Below are 18,498 nucleotides of genomic sequence, written 5' to 3' on the forward strand. Positions count from 1 at the left end.
CATCTGGTCTGCATACTTATTCAGGGTCTATGTCTAAATGTATTAGAGGAAGAGGATCAGCAAGACAGCCAGGCAATTTGGTTCATTTAAAAGTAAATAAATATGGCAGTCTCCATATCCCTCTCACTTGAGGTGTAACCGAGCACCATTTTTAGCCCCCGGGGCATCTCAATAGCACATTAAAAATGCATGCCAACCATGTTTCTCATTCTTAAAAAAACCCTTCCGTTTTACCTTTTTTACATTTCAAAGTTTAGCAAAGGTTTTATTAGCCTACTTCCACAGCCTGCCCGACCTGCAGAAATTTCAGGCAGCTAAGGACCTATGTAATTGTCTTATTGCACACATTAGCAGAGAGTAAACAATACCTTTCATCAACAGTAGGGGGTGGGTAATTAGGGCAACTGCTTCAAAGAGTTTACAGAAGTCACATATGCTATCTTCACACCATCCCTCTGGATAAATAAGGACAGCTAGAAGGGGTCCCCCCAACCCCGAACATGGCAGCTCCTAGAGCTATTAGAAACCAGGAGAAATTCCAGGAGAAAAAAGGGTGCTTAGTTGCTTTAATCGATCCACAGCATTAAAGAACTCATCTTGTGATCGTATCTAAACCAGCTACAATCGTATCTATAAAAAAAATCTGCCATGGAAATCAACCAAGTCTTTAAGGAAACAATTGATTGTTCAGGATGGACTATGTCCACCAGGTCCTCTTTTTTCATACAATACAATTTGAAAAATTTAATGGAAAATACAATCGATAACTAACAATTGTATCATTTATTGGCACCTATATATGAAAGCATAGTAGCCAGTTGTGCATAAAAAAGGCACCAAAATTTCCTCTCTTAACCCATAATTCATTGGGCCCCTATTGCGGCGCCAAAACTTCTGCCACTAGTGGGCGCCCAAACTTCTTGCTTCCAATAGCCAGATCTATTGATCAGTGCACCACCTTGCAAAACTCAGCATTAGAGGTGGCAGATCACAGCGAACTGTAAAACAAAATATTGGCCTATTTGTGAAAGGCTGATGTTGTTTCGTCACATTTAAAGAGGAACTGTAGTGAAAATAACATAATGAATAAAAATGTTTATTGTTTATAATATTAATTTATAGATTATTTAGTTAGTGTTTGCCCATTGTAAAATCTTTCCTCTCCCTGATTTACATAATGAAATGTATCAGTGACATCTTTAGTTCTGGTGTTCTGTACGCCGAACACACTGAATCCAGCGCAGGAGACTTGGGCGCAGCCGGCGCCACCATAGGCCGTAATAGGAATTATGACTATAGCAGTGCATAGGGAGTAACTTCAGTGCCGCCAGAAGACGGAGCTGAAGTTAGTTTAGAAGCCGAATTATTTCATTCCCCACCATCCATGGCGGCTTGGAGGTCCGGGAACTTGTACAGCAGTAGAATCAGCCATATACCGGCTGTATCCTGCGCCCAAGTCTCCCGCGCCGATTCCTCTCGTACTCCTGTACGGAATGTTCGAATCGTTACTGAGAGTTCTATGCACAGAGTTCTATGCTTGCTTGGCAGTTGGAAAAATACATTATTTCCCACAGTGCAACGAGGTTCACAGACAGCAAACTGTGGGAGGGATTTCACCAGAATATCAGTTATACAGACCCCCTGATGATCTATTTGAGAAAAGGTAAAGATTTCTCTTGGGAAAGGGTTTATCAGCTACTGATTGGGATGAAGTTCAATCCTTGGTTAAAGATCCTCTTTAATGCCGTTACAAAATAGCGGCAATGTTCCTCTCCTAGCTGCCACTTCCCCATTGGTTTAAATGGGTTCCATGATAGTAAACTGCCATATGACCTGATCGGCCAATGAGAGTGTGCAGGGGAATATATCGCCCACCCATTAATTGATGAAGTTTCAACTGGCAGCCAGGAGTTGACCCAGGGTGAGCCCACGGAGTGGGAGGGGCTTGCGATCACAAGCTCCAGTGTGGGCTTGAATAGCATGCGCCACCTTTGGCAAAGCCATTCTTGTGGAGAGATGCGATACGGCACATCACAGCTTAATAAATAGGATGCTCACATATCTGCATTAATAAATGTAAACTGAGAGTGCTGCTTTATATATAGTCCCCTCAGTCTTAAGCGATGCGCTTGATGCAGTAAAAAGGTATGAAATGAAATACTTACACTGGTTTAGCGCTTTTCTCCTCTCAGGCTCATAGCACTTGAGAGCTGTATCCACTTAGGAAGCGCCCTTTAGTATTATGGAGTTTGGCCCAAGGACTGCATACTGGTTAAATACTGGCTCCAGCCATGCTTCTAACCCATGTCTCCTCCATCAAAGGTCATCCCCTTCCTTAACCAGTACATCGCTATGCAATGCAAAATGTGGTCCACTGGACGCCCCTAATTTTGTACTATACATTAAACTATACTTTATTTGCAATAAAAGATCCTTCAATAGATAAAAAACTGTAGAGAAAAGTAATCCAACAGTTAAAATAATCTGCACATGTATGGGGGTCTGTCAGAAAATGGGGATCGGTGTAGCTATCCCACACAAGTGCAGAGTATAAACTATATACACAGTATACTATCTCAGTGGTTGCCGTTGGACTAGTAATCAGAGGTTCCCTATGCAACTGCTTTTAATCTCCCTGCTGCTGCTCCTCCATTTTTTGCCTCTTTGAGATCAGTCACACTAAACATGAGGAAAACTGGTTGGCTCTGTTTCATGGAAGTTTTGGCAGGAATTCCTGAAACTTCATTGTCATTGTAGGACAGCAAGATACACTGTCAGTGGGGATTGTGAAATCTGGCCCACGGCAGTTTGTGGTAATGACTAGTTGGATGGGCCAAATGTTTAAGCAATAGGCCTTATATTTTTGTTGATGGGGGATGAAGGCGTCCGTCCCAGCCTTAATTACACTCTGTGTTTAAAACATTCAGATCTAAGTTATTAGCACATGCTTTATTAAAGCCTGTCCACAGTTTGTATTTTTTGCTGCCTCTACCTCCCATCCCCTCTAACTAACACTAATACCTCCTAAAAGTCACCACATTGTCCCGATCCCCTGTGCTCTTTTCTGGGAGGGCATTGAGCATTCAAACTAACTAGCCCTCTACCTTTGCTGGAATTTGGAGGGAAGATGTGAGGCCACTGTCCTCCTTTCACTATATTTGGTAGGCAATGGTGTGTGGCATAGTCATGTGACAAGCAGGGTGGGTCTTGTGATATGGGAGTGGTGTGGGGGTTTCTAGAGGGTGGCATGGGGTTTTGTAGGAGGGAAGGTGTCAGGCATTGTCAATTAGGGCTCTTTCACACCAGAGGGATTTTTCGGCGTTTTAACGCCACGGCCGAAGTTGGCGTTTTGCTAGGTAAAAGAAAGTCCATAGACTTTCATTTTATCTTTCACATCTAACTCGGCGTTTTGGAGCGTTGCGTTTCAACGCTCCCAGGAGCTTTTTCAGGGCTGTTTACAGCCGAAGTTGGCTGTTGGCGTTTCAATGATAGTCAATGGAAAACACCAACTTCAGCGTTTTCAAAGCGTTTTACAGCTGACTTGTTCACTTATTTTTATAGAAGAAAAAAAAAAAAGACGTTTTCATATGAGCTGTAAAACTCTTTGAAAACGCTTTGAAAACGCTATGTATTGGCGTTAAGCAAAAGGCTGACTTTCAGCCTTTTCTACCGCAGCCTCTAGTGTGAAAGAGCCCTTAGAGCCCAAGCTGCTCAGAGAGGCTTTGTGTTGCCTTGCCATGCACTGGGACAACTGGAGCCCCGTAGGTGAGTATGGGATGGTTTTGGTGGTACAGTAATAGACTATCTGGAAGGGGGAGGGAGGGTGGGAAAGGGTTAGTTAGAAAAAAAAATCACGGAAATTGGCTTTAAATAAACATTTCTAGTGGCATCCAGAGGTTAAAAAAATGTGCTCCCTGTCAGTGGGACCTCTGCAATTAGTACAATTACCACATACAAGGCTCTCGGGATAAGAGCCATTAGTGCTAATCGAGTTCCTACACACAAGAGGTTGTTCTTTGGTGGGAAACAAACCTCTGATTGGCCACTCAGTAGATGTCGCGAACTTCCGATTTTAGGTGTCTCTAATACTTTTAGCCTCAGTCCCTGAACAAGCATGCAGATCAGGTGCTCTGACTGAAGTCAGACTGGATTAGCTGCATGCTTGTTTCAGGCTGTGATTCAGCCACTATTGCAGTCACAAAGATCAGCTGGACTGCCAGGCAACTGGTATTGTTTACAGGAAACATCCATATCACTCTCAGTTAAGGTTCCCTTTAAGCAACCTAATGTTTCTATTGCATTGAGCATAAATGGTAAATTTTAGGCCAGCTTCAGTTACTACTGTAGTGGTACCGTGGTTAGTGTGCTTGCCCACCACACAGTGAGATCTGGGTTCGATTCCCAGCCATGGTATGATGTATACTGGTTTTTGAAATAGGATAATTCCCTGGCAGATGAGACCCTCCTCCCTCCGGTAGGAGGGAGGAGGGAGGAGGGAATAGGTAGAAGGGTAGAAGGGAAGGTGGGAGGAGGCGGGAGGTGACCCACAATAGGCTAATTAAAATCTCTGTAGCAGCTGTCCCATAACTAATTAGTGTAGGCAGACAACTGAGTCAAATGGTATAAGGACCTTGCTTGGAGGAGGGAGGGTGGGTGGGCTTACAGCAGTGAGACCAGTGTGTTTGGCAATAATGTGTCTGCTGACAGTGATCTGGAGGCTCAATAGAGCATTATGGGGCGAATCGAACTTCCGCAAAAGTTCGCCTGATGCAGGCGAACGCGAACCCCCAAAGTTCGCCTGGAACCGTTCTCGAATCTCAAAACATATTTTCTGAACTACTGTATCTCTCCTTAATTATTTCACACCTTACTGTGCTCTCCCCAGGCTCTTTTAGGCGGTTGCTCCACCCGGCTAGTTTTGGTGAGCACCTGGCTGTCATCGGCTCACCTCCTCCTATGCTGTAAGCAGACTTGCGTAGAGAAGCGCCGGACCTGCATTCTTTCATCTCCCCCACCCGGCTACTTTTTCATGCCACCTGGCTGGAAAAAAATTCTGGGAAGAACACTGCCTTATCTAGGTGGGCATACACTCACATACAGCTTCTAGATTTGACCAACACATAGATCTCTCTAAGATCAAATCTGACAGGGATCTCTCTGGTCTGTGCAGCACACTAGGGACACCAGCGGCATCGATTTCTAGCAGATTCAATTAAAATGACCGAATCAGCTGGATATCAACAAAAAAAATTCACAAGTGTGTGGCCACCTTAACTTTCCAAGCAAGAAATTCACTCAAAATAAGTTGTTTCTATTGATTGAACTTTAATATTACTTTCTGGCCTTCATTTTACTACCTCTTTGCTTATTGGTTGTTTAGAATAGTTAATACAGATAAGGTGAACATCCAATGACGTGAAATCATCCGTGGTAAGTTTTGTGAATCAACCACAATGATAATAGCTCCACCCAAGGCTTTTTATGGTCATTCAGTAACTTTGTTGTCATTAGGTTAGTCTGATAAGGTTAGGCTAAGTTCACACTATAGAGTATAGTTTAAACCACAGTAAACTCAATGGCCCATATCCAATTAACTTGTCTCCTGAGTTTTTTCCAAGGATATATATTTAAACCTTACCAATACAATACCCTTATCCATACCTGTATTGACTTGGTGGCTGATCGACCATCCAATTCGATAATTATTATCGAATCGAATAAAAATCGGTGCAGCCAAGAGCCTGCCTGATTGACAATGCGCCCAATTGCGAGCCAAAATTGGTCATATCGATTGGACATGCTGCAAGATGTTAGGACGTAAAGGAAGGTAGGATAGAAAAGTGCTGGCACTGCAGCTTCTACGGAGGCTGCCTCCGTAGAAGCGCATCTGCACGAAACGGCCGTAAGGCTCTCATCCCCCAGCACCCACTGCACAGCTTCACCAGCAAACCGGTATGTTAGTTCTCAATATGCATGAAATTTGAATCCTTGATGTTGCACCATGTGTTATGAATAAACAAGTAGTTTACAGCAGTGCCGGCATTTCTCATCTTTTCCTCCGCCTGCATAAGATGTTAGGACGTTGTGGTCAATCGGGTGAAGGGGTGGTAATGGCGAACGATATCGGGACGCTGCTGGTTCGCGCCCCACGTGGTTGTCGGAGTAATGTGTGTGCATGTGTGATGTCACACATGCCCACGTATACGCCAGCACATAAAAACTTTTTAAAGTCAGTGGTGCACATCAAAAGTTTGATAAAGACATTTTTTTTTGCAAAAGAAAAAGAACCGTTTTCAAAGATCCTCAGAAATTCCTTCCTGCCTGCTCACTCTTTCCCCCCAGTCATTGTGCAATCGCAAGCCATGATAATAAGCTATGGGTCAGCAGACAGGCAGATCATCAAATGACAGAGCAATCGCCCCACTCCGTCCCAATGCCCATGCAAAGAGAGGGGAAGTATATCAGACTGACAGAGTGTAAGCAGGCAGCTGTGAATCGCTGAGGATGTATTATTATTATTGGTTTATAAAGTGCCAACATATTCCGTGGCGGTGTACAAAGTAAGAAACAAACATGAGGTACATAATAATACAGACAATGGTGTACACCAATATACAAGATACATAATTAGTGACAAAATACAAAAATGATACAAATTACACAATACAAAATACAGAATTGGCAATGACAGAGACAAAAGTAACATGATAAATAAAATGTATAATAATTTTCAAGACACAAAATGGGGAGAGAGCCCTGCCCTTGCCAGCTTACAATCTAACGGGATGTATGAACTTGTAAAGGGATCTAACGGGATGTATGAACTTGTGTAGCTGCCATTGTTTCTCTTTTTTTTATTCTGCGAAAACAATGGCTTTACAAAATGAATTATCCATCATTCATTTACAATTTTGTTCTATTGAATGAATGTATAAACTTTGCCTGAAATGGAGCTTTAAACTAAGCAAGGATTGTAAAGGTGGCCACTAGCGATCCAATGTTTAGCGAAGAATCGTTAGTGATCCGATAATTGAGATCAGATTGGCATCAGTTGTTCCCAATTGACTTCTGTCTTAAATTGAGCATTCCGTGATAATTTTGGCGATCTGAACATTTTTTTTAATCGATTGAAATGGATAGGAAGTACAGATTGGTTTATTGATTGGACTATCAGTGGCCACCTTCATTAGTTGCTATTATTATTATTTAGTATTTATATAGCACTGACATATTACGCAGTGCTGTACAGAGTATATTGTTTTGTCACTTAACTGTCCCTCAGAGGGGCTCACAATCTAATCCCTACCATAGTCATATGTCTATGTATGTATCATGTAGTGCATGTATCATAGTCTAGAGCCAATTTATAGGGAAGCCAATTAACTTTTTGGTATGTTTTTGGGATGTGGGAGGAAACTGGAGTGCCCAGAGGAAACCCACACAGACACAGGGAGAACATACAAACTCCATGCAGTTAGTGCCCTGGCTGGGATTGGATCTACAGTTCTACCACAGCAAGCCGAGTGCGCTAACCACTACGCCACCATGCTGCCCCTGCTATGGACGATTGCTCCAGTTTTCATTGTGTTCTCTTACATAAACCAGACCTGCAGAATCCAGTTGCTATGGGCAACACACAGCTGTACATACATATGATGCCTGTGTTTGCTCTGTTTCCCATACAGCAAAATCTTCTTAACCTGTTGGCATTGATGAAATCAGCCCTTTCCTGATTTCTTGATACCTATGCAGTGCAAGCTTTTTTTTCCCTTTCTTTTTTTTTTTTACACCCCAGTTACTTTTTCTGTTAATAACTCATCTAGACCATTCTGACTGTCTGGCTGGGAGTAATCTGCAGGTTCTGCTGACATGCTGGTTCCCTGGCTAGGAACTCTAATGAGCTTATGTGGTGTCTGGAGGGGGGAGTGTGTTGCTTCAGATGGAAGGCACGCCTTTCTTCTACAACTAGCTGGATAAGAAAAAAAAACACATCCACTTGGCTACTTAAGGAGAAATTCCCATCAGTGTCACTTGGGCCAGCTCTCTGCTTGCAGGCTGGTCCAGTGCCTCCCATGAGACAGAGATGGGAGACCTCAGCAGAATGCACAGCAGAGCACTTCTCATCCTGGGGGGACTGCTCCTCACTTTCTGCATCAAGACCACCAACAGCCAGGGTAAGACAGCACAGCAGACACTGGGACATCATTTGACCCTGTGATCAGGACACTTGTGCTCTAATCCTACTGTGTTTATTCTTCATACTACCTCCAGACACTTGTTTTGTGTTCTGTGTATCATACGTGTGTGTATTATTTTATGTTATGTTTGCTATTGGTACATGCTTGCAAATTACTAAATGAAGCAGTTAGAGTTCTTTATTTATTATTTTAATTTTAGTATTTATTTGTATGTTTTTCACAAAGCCGGTTTTGCAGCAGTTTATATTGTCACTTACGTGATTATAGAGCACTGATACTTTCTACAGTGCTGTACAGAATATATTGAACAGGTTATGTCACTGTCCTGGGTCTTATGTCCCTACCATAGGATGGTTTGTATGGAAGCCTGCTAGTATATTTTTTAGAATGTGGGAGGAAGTCAGGATGCCCGGAGGGAGGAAACCCATGTAATCACAACAATGTACCAACTCCATGTAGATAGAGTCTTGAATGCCTATTGGACCCGGGAATCTAGCGCTGCAAAGCTACCAAACGTGTACGGTCTTTCAGTAGTTTTAAGGCCATGTTCAAAGTGGGCATTGCGTTCCCTGTAAAATCAGGAACGAAAAATACAGTGAAGCATACAGTCAAGGAAAAGTATGCTTCACCGTCACTGTTAATGTGCACATTTTGCAGTACTAGCGAAGTGCATGCACTGCGTTGGGATGCCGCAAGCTGTTAGACCACACTGCATTGTCTGTACTGTGAACGTCACTATAGGTGTTACATGGCAGTGCAATGGTGCGCGCTACAATGCGGCCGCTACATCGCATAACTGTAAACGCAGCCTAAAATATAAATGTACCTAATTGTAGGTCGCACTGTTACCACTATCTTCATTTTCCTTTTGAAAAGTGTATTGGCACTGGAGGGTTTTAAACTGTCCTGTTACATAGTGTTGTATATGATATATATTAATAACAGGAAGTAATTTTTATTATGTGTATTTCTTTTATTGTCTCATATTTCTAAAGACGCTGTCACAGTTTCCAACGACACAATATAAAAGCAAACACATGGATTTGTCTGCCGACTGGTAGAATATTTGAAGATTGTTGATAAAGGTGTGACTATTGGGAGTTAAACTTATTTTGTGATTTTGGTTTAGATGTCAGAACTGTAAAAGCACATACACACAACCAACCATGATTGGCCAATTTTACCACCTTCGCGTAGTACAAGAGCTTGCTACCTTGTCCGAAGTGTTCAAAATCTGCTGGCTGTCATGGAAGTGGTAAAATTGGCCAATCAAGATTGGATATGTGTACGCACCTGAAATCTCTATAATGCCGTTTGCTAGCTTTTACCATATTAAGCAACGTATACACTTGCGATTATTGCCACCCATCGGAGATTGAGAAATAAACCCTCGGGCGACACGATGCTGTACAGACACATATGCAGCCTTCCGGCTAGCAATGCGCTCTGTTGCTCTTGATGGGGCGGAAGGACGTTGATCAGCACACAACGGAGCAGTTTCCCACGGTCGGAAAGGGGGAGCGAAAATAGAAAGCGCCGTTAAGGATTCGACATGTCAAATCCTTAGGTGATAGGATGGCCACTGTACACACACCAGTTGTGAACGGAAGCAGTCGTTATCGGCCATTTCAGTTGACAATTATCATTTATCGCATGTGTGTCTACGTACCTTTAGGACGAGTCCACCCAAAACTTGTATTTCACTTTTCAATGGTGTTGACCCACCTTACTTCTAATACTAGCTCTACGTTGGTCGATAACGCCCTGATATTGCACGCAGTCGATCACTACCTGATGAATGATTGGTCTGGCGATTTTACCCACGTCCACTTGATCCTGATTAGATTTCAGCATACATGTAACTTAGATTGGATCAAAACACCAGCATCGTGCAAACTATACACAGGGCCGGATCTAGCTACAATGGGGCCCTGGCACAAAAGTAATTATTTTGGGGGACCCCTGATGCCCCCCCTCTTCCAACCAAATCACCCCCTGGGACCCCCCCCCCTCCCCCGTCACACAATATCATCAGGTGTCCATCCTATGTCCCCTAACAGCATTGTATTCACCTCCTTCTTTTCCTGTACAGAGTAAACACACAGCATCCCCACTGTGATGGGTCACCGTAGCTGGAGGGGCAACTTGAGGGTCCCTCACAGGCTCTGGGGCCCTTGGGCAGTTGCCTCCTTTGCCTCTATGGTAGTACCGGCCCTGACTATACAGTCCATTGCCAGTGCCTTGATGGCCAGTCACCCTTTTCACCTCCACAGCCTCAGGGACTTTACTTATGAAGTGTTGGGTCCTTCCTTGAGCCCCCCAATCCACTCTTCTCTTCTGCACCGGCACGCAAGGCAGTCTAGGCATTCAGATTATTCTTGTACGTTCAGGAAAGACTTAGCTCTGCTTCCTTGAAAACCAGCAGTAAGTCCTCCTTATAGCCCTTAAAAGCAGCTTAGGCAGAGAAATGCAGCCACTCCATAGAGGCTGCTGTCTCAGCCTTGGATCTGATGTTTTGGCCATTCCTTTGCCCCCAGTCAGAGAGCTGCCAGTCTAGCCTTGAACAGATGTTAGGACCGCTAGCAGCACAAAGCCTCTCTCAGCCACAGCTTGCAAGTTTAGAAATAACTTTTTTCCCTGAGTTTTGTGGTTGCTTAGCAACCGGTGCTAGCATGTGACCGGCGGACAATCTAAAGGAGTGCAGGAACTGTGCCCCTAATCTATCTGTGATGGAGTCTTCCCTCACTCTGCCAGGAAAAGAAACAACCCCCCCTTTTTTTTTACTACCAGTAACCCCCCTCCCATTCCCTTGTCCTGTGAACAACTTAATTGCCATACAATGAAAATGAAAGCCTATTGTTGTGGGCTGCTTAACTGTGCGGCAGAAATTGATTTCCTGGCTCATGTATGTGCAGTTCCACTTCACTTGCATAGACATATTCACATTGTAATCAGCTTTCTTTTCTCAACTCCTGGTGTAAGCTCCTTATAGGGAATCAAGTAAGTAATTATACATCAAGCGCTGCTAGGAATGCCCAGTCACCAACCCTGGCTGATAGGCATACGCCTCTTACAGCACTAAAGCTGTCAGGGACTAAAAGTCCTAGCGTGACCCGCTGCTGTGCTAGGCAGAGGCATTCACCATTATTGGATGGGCACAGAGCCTGGAGCAATGATCAGAGCTATACATCCTTACTGTATATGTATCACTGGTACTTGAGGTAGGGAAGGTAAGGCCCAGTACAGAGTACAAACCTGTAATGCTAATCCGTCAAAACCATACATGCCAGATCTGGCCCACCGAGCCATCAAATGTAGCCCACAAGTGGTTTCCCCACTTTGCATTATGTGTGCCCCACTCTAGACCACTAGGAAAGCTATATTGGAGATTTTTTATGTTGCCCATAGACTTTCATTATGGGCAAAACGCATGAATTTTCCAGTACGCTAGCGATTCGCCTAGTGTGCTCCTAGCCTCAGCCATTGCATGGTGTGTTTTTGAACTGGCCATGAACGGCAGAAGTTGGCAAACTCATACAACCACTGTTTGAATGCTCTCAGTGGATAAAAGGAGATAGTAGTCCAGTAGCATTTGTTTGGTTCTCACCTGCCTGGTAAATGAGTGATTCAAAGATATCTGTGTGAATTAGGTCTTGATGTTACGTATCTGGGTAGTGCCAGCATCTTTAGTCCTGTTAGGTGCATCGCTGTGGAATGTTTGTATACTCAGAGCCTTGAAACCACTACCAATAATAAACGGAAAAAAAAGTGAGGTTCCGCACAATGTTACAAATAGTATGAATATTTATTTAAATCTTGAGTAAAAATACATCAAAACCAGTATCAACGAGTAGCTGACATGTGTCGGACGCACAATGGTCCTTAATCATAGCACCAATAATACCTGGGCTCCCAGAATGCTTTGGGAGGAGAATTCCACATAGCTAAACAGCCTAGGCTAAGCATCATTGGGACGGCGGGGTTTCAATCTAATATACAGCAATACAGTGTCAGACTGGGAGGTCGAAAAACTGAGGAAATCCACTTGCTGGCCAAGCAGCAGTAACCCTGTGTTATGACTCCCAACAGAAACCTGTAGCAAGACTTAACTGTGAGCAGCAACACCTGATTACTGCTGCTTGGCCGGCCCAGCAAGTGGATTACCTCAGCTTTTCCAGTTCCCAGTCCAACACTGCAGGAATATATAGATATAGGAAGTGTTTCTGATGCCAAAACCAGGATAATGAGTGGGTATCCTGAATTATTTACTACCTGCTACTATTTGTCACTACAGTGCCTCTTTAAGTACATGGGTAAAGTTACAACTATCTAGTTGGGAGGAGTTAGAGTGATTAATGTAGGCAGTGGCAAAGGAGAGACAGGAGGTTAGGGTTAGGGAGTGAGGTATGAGTTGGACTAGGTAAGGGAGGTCTGGGGATTACCCAAGGGAAGCAGAAATACAGATATTGAGTTTGTACAGTGTTATCTTGTGCTGAGTCAACCAATGAAAGATTATAAGACAGGATTGTACAGCCCAATCCAATTGAATACAGTCATGAAGGTTGTATTTATGGGCCTAACTTGCTGTGACATCCCAAAATAACCTCCTAAAATTGGTTCAATTTCCACAGTTAAGGTAGCCACACACCATACAATTAAAAGATCCAATTTTTCACCAATTTGATAATTTCGATTAGTTGTCCCGAAAAATCGAGAGCTTTTCTTTGTTTTCTATTGATATATCCAACCAAATTTTCAGTTTTTTTTTTCGATTTTTGGAGACATGTTGGAAATTTCAGACCAACTTTATCAAGAATTGTACGGTGTGTGTCAATTACTTGATGTACTGATCCACTCAATTATTTTATTCATGGTTGGGGAGAAATTGAACATTGGTCAGATTTTTGAATTGTTACAATCAGTCAGAAAAATGGATTGTTATTCTTGAATTGAACAGATGTTTAAAAAAAAAATTGTGATGTGTGGCCACCTTAAAGGGGTTCTGTGGGGGGTTTTGAAAACAAAAACGGACACTTACCTGGGGCTTCTACTGGCCCCCTGCAGCTATCATGCGCCCGCGCTGTCCTCTACGATCCGCCGTTCCCCGCTGCTGTCACCGTACCCTGTGCAGTACAATACTGTAGTGATGCTGAAGCAAAAAATAAATAAAATTATAATAATCAGAAACTCACCTATGAAAAGGGAAGGCTCTGGATCCTATAGAGCAGAGTTCCCCAACTCGGTTCTCAAGGCTCACCGACAGTATATGTTTTGCAGGAAACCGCACACAATCACAGTTAGTGTTGCAGCAGAGCCGATTAACTACCTGTGTGGATTTATACAAAACTTGCAGTGTTGGTGGGCTTTGAGGACAGGGTTGGGGATCACTGCTTATGGTATAAAGCCTTCCTGCTCATCTCGATCCAGCCCTATCACCCCCCTGAGTGCATCCAAAGACGGGCGGCTTTCGAGTTCTTCCAAGAGATCCTGGAGGTGGCAAATATAAATAGGGGATAGCACTGGAGCAAGGACTTGGAAGGCTCTATTTAGTTCGTGTATCCAATCAGGTTTTGTGTGTTGTAAGGCTCTATGAGACCCAGATCCTTCCCTCTCCATAGGTAAGTGCCTGACTTTTTTGTATTTTTTGTTCATTTCACTATTGCTTAAAGCGGACTTAAACCCAGGACTTTCTCTCTGCTCTAAAAGAGATGCTGCAGAGAAGAGATGCTGCAGTGTGGTTACTTCCTGGTTTGTTGTGAGCACAGAAAGGGTTAAACTCCTTTGTTTACATACCTGTGGCACAGATCATACAGATGACAGCTCAAGCTACAGTGGCTCATTACTTCCAGATAAGGGAGAATTAGACAGGCTGTTATCTCTAACTACACACAGAGTGGGTTTCTCTGTGTTTTTCTTCTCTCCTGTGGAAGAGTTTAGGTCTTCTTTAAGCTGCCATTGCTAAGGTTCCTTTAGAAAAATGTAACTTGCCTGGTGTGCTGATTCTTGCTACTTTTTGAAACCCTGACTCAGAACCAGTGTGGTGATCTGGTGTTCCACTCTGGGCAGAGATGGTCAATGACCTGCAAATAATTCTGACACAAAGTGCTTTGATTTTCCCGATTCCACACTGTCTATTCCACAATACAATTTTATCTAAATATGCATGCAAGCTGGAATTAATAAAGTTTCATTGACAATTAACTGTGATTCACTGGCCACATGCGTGTGACTCAGAAATCAATGATGCCAAAAGATCACATAACAGCAAGTCAATGGGCATCTTATCTTATCTTTAGGAAGAGGATGAAAATGTAAGCTTCCACATTCCTTTCTTGTTAGATTTCTTCTGGGACACATGCACTGGGCATTAGGCAGGGGTCACACTTTGCGGACTTGCAGGGGATTTCACGTAATGCGATATTGTATTGCAAAATGCAAATAATCCAGACAATGGTATACACCAAATATAGACACTGGTACAAAATACAGAATTGATAATTACAGTGACAAATTATGTATCCTCTATGGGCCTGGCATGATTTCCAAAAGCATCTGCGATTCGGGTAATGATTGCAAATGAAAATCGCAATTTAGTAGTGCATGTATTAGGATTTTAAAGAGCAGAAAAAACATATTGCCAAATCACATATGCTTCCAGAAATTGCAGTAGGCCCATAGAGATATACCAGTAAACCCCTGATTCTCAAAAGAATCACACACCACAACTGCCGCAGAGCCCCCACTGCCCAACACCATAACCGCTGCAGAACCCCCGCCGCCCAACACCACAACCGCCACAGAGCCCTCACCGTCCAAAGCCTGAGGGTGCGCCACGACTGCCGTGCTAAGCCGCTGCCCACACTAAACCACTGCTCACAACTGTACTGCTTACACTAAGCCACTGCCCACACTAAGGGCCCAAGTCCACTAACGCAATGGTATCCACTTCTGTCTGCTTTTCAGCATCTGTAACATGGATGTGTAACTGAAAAGCGGACACAACTGTGTCAGTGGGCTCAGGCCCTAAGCCATCGCTCAGGGTTAGTATACAGAATGGGATTCTAGGCAGATCAGCTGTTGAATGAGCAGCTTCTTATTGCTAACTACATAGCCCCCAACTGTCCCTCTTTTGGAGGGACAGTCCCTATCTTTGGCAACCAAATCCCTGTGTCCCACTTTCTTCCTCATTTGTCCCTCTTTCAGGACTGATGTACAAATCTATGCAAATACTGTATATACTCGCATATAAGACGACCCGCGTATATGCCGAGGTATTCACTTTTCCATCAGAAACCAGGAAAAATTGATTGACTCACATATAAGCTCCCTATCCAGTATAGCCCCCTCCCCAGTAGCCAGATGTGCCCCCAGTACACGTCATCCCCTCTCCCCATAGTCAAATGTGCCCCAATAATGATACAGCTGTGTCTTAAAATGTCAACAATGCGCTTTGAGTCCTATGGGAGAAAAGCGCTTTACAAATGTTATTGTATTGTATTGTATTGTATAGATTTGAGACACAGCAATTGCCACACACAAAGAATACCCGATCATTTCACCGCTGACACGTTGCTTGCACGCTCCAATTCACGAGCCAGGGGACACAGATAGTCTTGAGCAAAGCACACTGCACACCATGTTGCAGGGGATGGGGGGCATGGACACAGCAGGGAGCCAGCTGGCAAGAGCAGGACCACTAGTGCACAATCCTTACGCTCATCTGCCAGTAACAAAACCTGATTCACCATCCGCTCCAATGACCTGCATACCGAGGGTGTAACTTTTCAGCACATTTTTTGTGTTTAAAAATTAGGCTTATACATAAGTATATACAGTATATGTATTTTTCTACATACTCTAAACTTTATTCCCATCCTTTAAATTGATATATTTCTTATTTCTAAATGTTAAAGGAATACTATCAAACCATGAGTTTTAAAATGACAATGTACAAATAATGTCTAAGTAGCTGTAAACATTTTCTACTTTAAATGTCAAATATCAGAGGCAAAAGCTTTAAAGAGAATCCGTACTGTAAAATTCTTACAATAAAAAGCATACCATTCTATTCATTATGTTCTCCTGGGCCCCTCTGTGCTGTTTCTGCCACTCCCTGCTGCAATCCTGGCTTGTAATTGCCATTTTTATGCAGTGTTTACAAACAAAAGACATAGCAATTGATACGCTGAGAGTAGCTTAGTGTGTGAATCATACAGAGTGTGCAGGGGGCCTGGAGAGGCTGTGTATAGCTTCTGCCAATGACAAGCAGTGCAGCACATTCCAGCCTCAGCCGACAGAGCCGACAGAAGAGAGAAGATTAGATCATATAACAGAGATAACACAGCCACTGTGCAAATAGGAAAGGCTGCAGTAAAACAGAGCACATTAGAACAGCTATAGGAACATATAGGATAGAAGAAATAAGGCTGAAAAATTTGTTACAGAGTCTCTTTAATTAATTGTGTGTAGATTTTGGAATGTTTCATTTGCAAAGATGAATCTCTGTTTCAATATTACACTCTTCTTTGTATGTCAGACTGCAGAGTTACTGTATATGAAAAGCCTCTGGTGTCAGGTTACACACACACAATTACAAATGTTTATGTTGCACATAAGATAGATTTCCTCTGCTCTCTGCAGACAACTCAGTCAAAGACACAGGCAGCTTCCAGTAAGAGCTTTTTCACACACAGGGTTAACAGATGTAGTATGAGGCAATCCTCCCTCCCTTCATGATTAAGTAGTCCATCAGATTTGTTAAACTTGATGTCAGTGAAATGTGAAAGGACTTTGATAACAGTAAACAAAAAGATAAGCAGTGAAATGCGTACACCAGCACTTTCCATATAATTCCTATCTCAACTGCAAAAAACATGTTAATTGATAATGTTCCTTTAATATGAAGGAAAATGAACCAGGATAGAACGTACCACATAGTTTGAATTATAAAACAACATATTTTTTTTATGAATTCTTTATAGTATGCATGACTAGGGGTGTGCTGGGGGTGTGATTAGGGATGTGGCTTAAGCATCCCTCTTTCTAATCACAAAAAGTATGTAGCTGTGTGGTTGAACTGTCAACTGGCCTCAGTGTGTCCACATCGAGCTTAATTACAACTATCTTTTAGATATATAGATTATGTTATCCAATTCTCCCTGGAGTGACCCGTGCCTTAAACTGCTAGACATTAAAGGATAACTGTACTTATGATTAGCTTAGGCAAAGTTCTTTGCTGGACGCTACAGAGAAGCTCTTTGTTTCTGAAATGTACAGTTTATTGTTTCTCTATATTGTTGCACAATATCAGTTTATAATTGCAGACATGAAATGGATAATGTGGTTATATAGGTTGACTTTAATTATTATTAGTATTTATATAGCGCCAACATCTTCCGCAGCGCTGTACAGAGTATATATTGTCTTGTCACTAACTGTCCCTCTGAGGGGCTCACAATCTAATCCCTACCATAATGTCAGTGGCAGTATTGTAAAGCTGCATGTGTTCCACCTATCTGCATACGGACCTGCATGGTTTCCTTGCATGCAGAATCGCACCACATGTGACCGCCTATGTTAATCAGTGGGCACGTTCCCATCTAATACAGTTCCCACATGCATGGAAAATGGATGATGGGGGGGGGGGGTGCTGAGGGTAAAAACAGACAGTTAGCTGGGGCTTCTTTTAGCCTCCTGTAGCAGTAATGTCCCACGCCGTCCTCCTCCGATCACCCGTTCTCCACCACCGGCCCCGGTCTAGCGCGGCATGCTTTCCAACTGCGGCTGCTCCTGCTCGGTTCCGTGCATGTCATCGGTAGCTTACTGCGCAGGCGCAGTACAAGAAACCTTCGCACTCCGCCTGCGCAGTAAGCTTCCGTTGACGTGAGTGGGAGCGCGCATTATTTTTCTTGTTAGACTAAATCCCCGGTGCCGGCGGCGGGGAACGGCGGATCGGATGAGGAGAGCATGGGACATTACTGCTACAAGGGGCTAATAGAAGCCCCAGGTAAGTGTCTGTTTTTACCTTCAGCACCCCCCCACAGAACCCCTTTAAGCTGGCTATACACTATACAATTATCTGTCGATTTTTTTTTCGGATCAATATTATGATCAATATTACAATTGATATTATGATGAATTATTTTACGACCCACTAAAAAACAGCAGTGTGGATCCATCTTTCGATTAATTTTAGCCTTTAATAATGATTGTAAGATCAATCAAAAACAACATCGAGGGATAATTGAATAGCGTATGTCCAGCTTTATATTTTTGAGCAGTGCTGTGCGACATACAAGTA

The 18,498-nt window shown here is 43.1% G+C and overlaps 1 protein-coding gene across 3 annotated transcripts in view; it reads left to right on the forward strand.

Moving 5' to 3' along the window:
- The first annotated feature begins 8,010 nt into the window (after positions 1 to 8,010).
- The window catches only part of LRP2 (LDL receptor related protein 2), a 304,101-nt gene continuing 293,613 nt past the window's right edge, over positions 8,011 to 18,498 (forward strand). For all 3 annotated transcript variants that reach the window (XM_068245578.1, XM_068245579.1, XM_068245580.1), the window contains exon 1: positions 8,011 to 8,174. In XM_068245578.1, coding sequence (XP_068101679.1) covers positions 8,084 to 8,174 — 91 coding nt within the window. In that variant the 5' untranslated portion in view covers positions 8,011 to 8,083. The remainder of the gene's footprint in view (positions 8,175 to 18,498) is intronic.

Source organism: Hyperolius riggenbachi, chromosome 7, assembly GCF_040937935.1.
Source record: "Hyperolius riggenbachi isolate aHypRig1 chromosome 7, aHypRig1.pri, whole genome shotgun sequence".
Lineage (NCBI taxonomy): Eukaryota > Metazoa > Chordata > Amphibia > Anura > Hyperoliidae > Hyperolius > Hyperolius riggenbachi.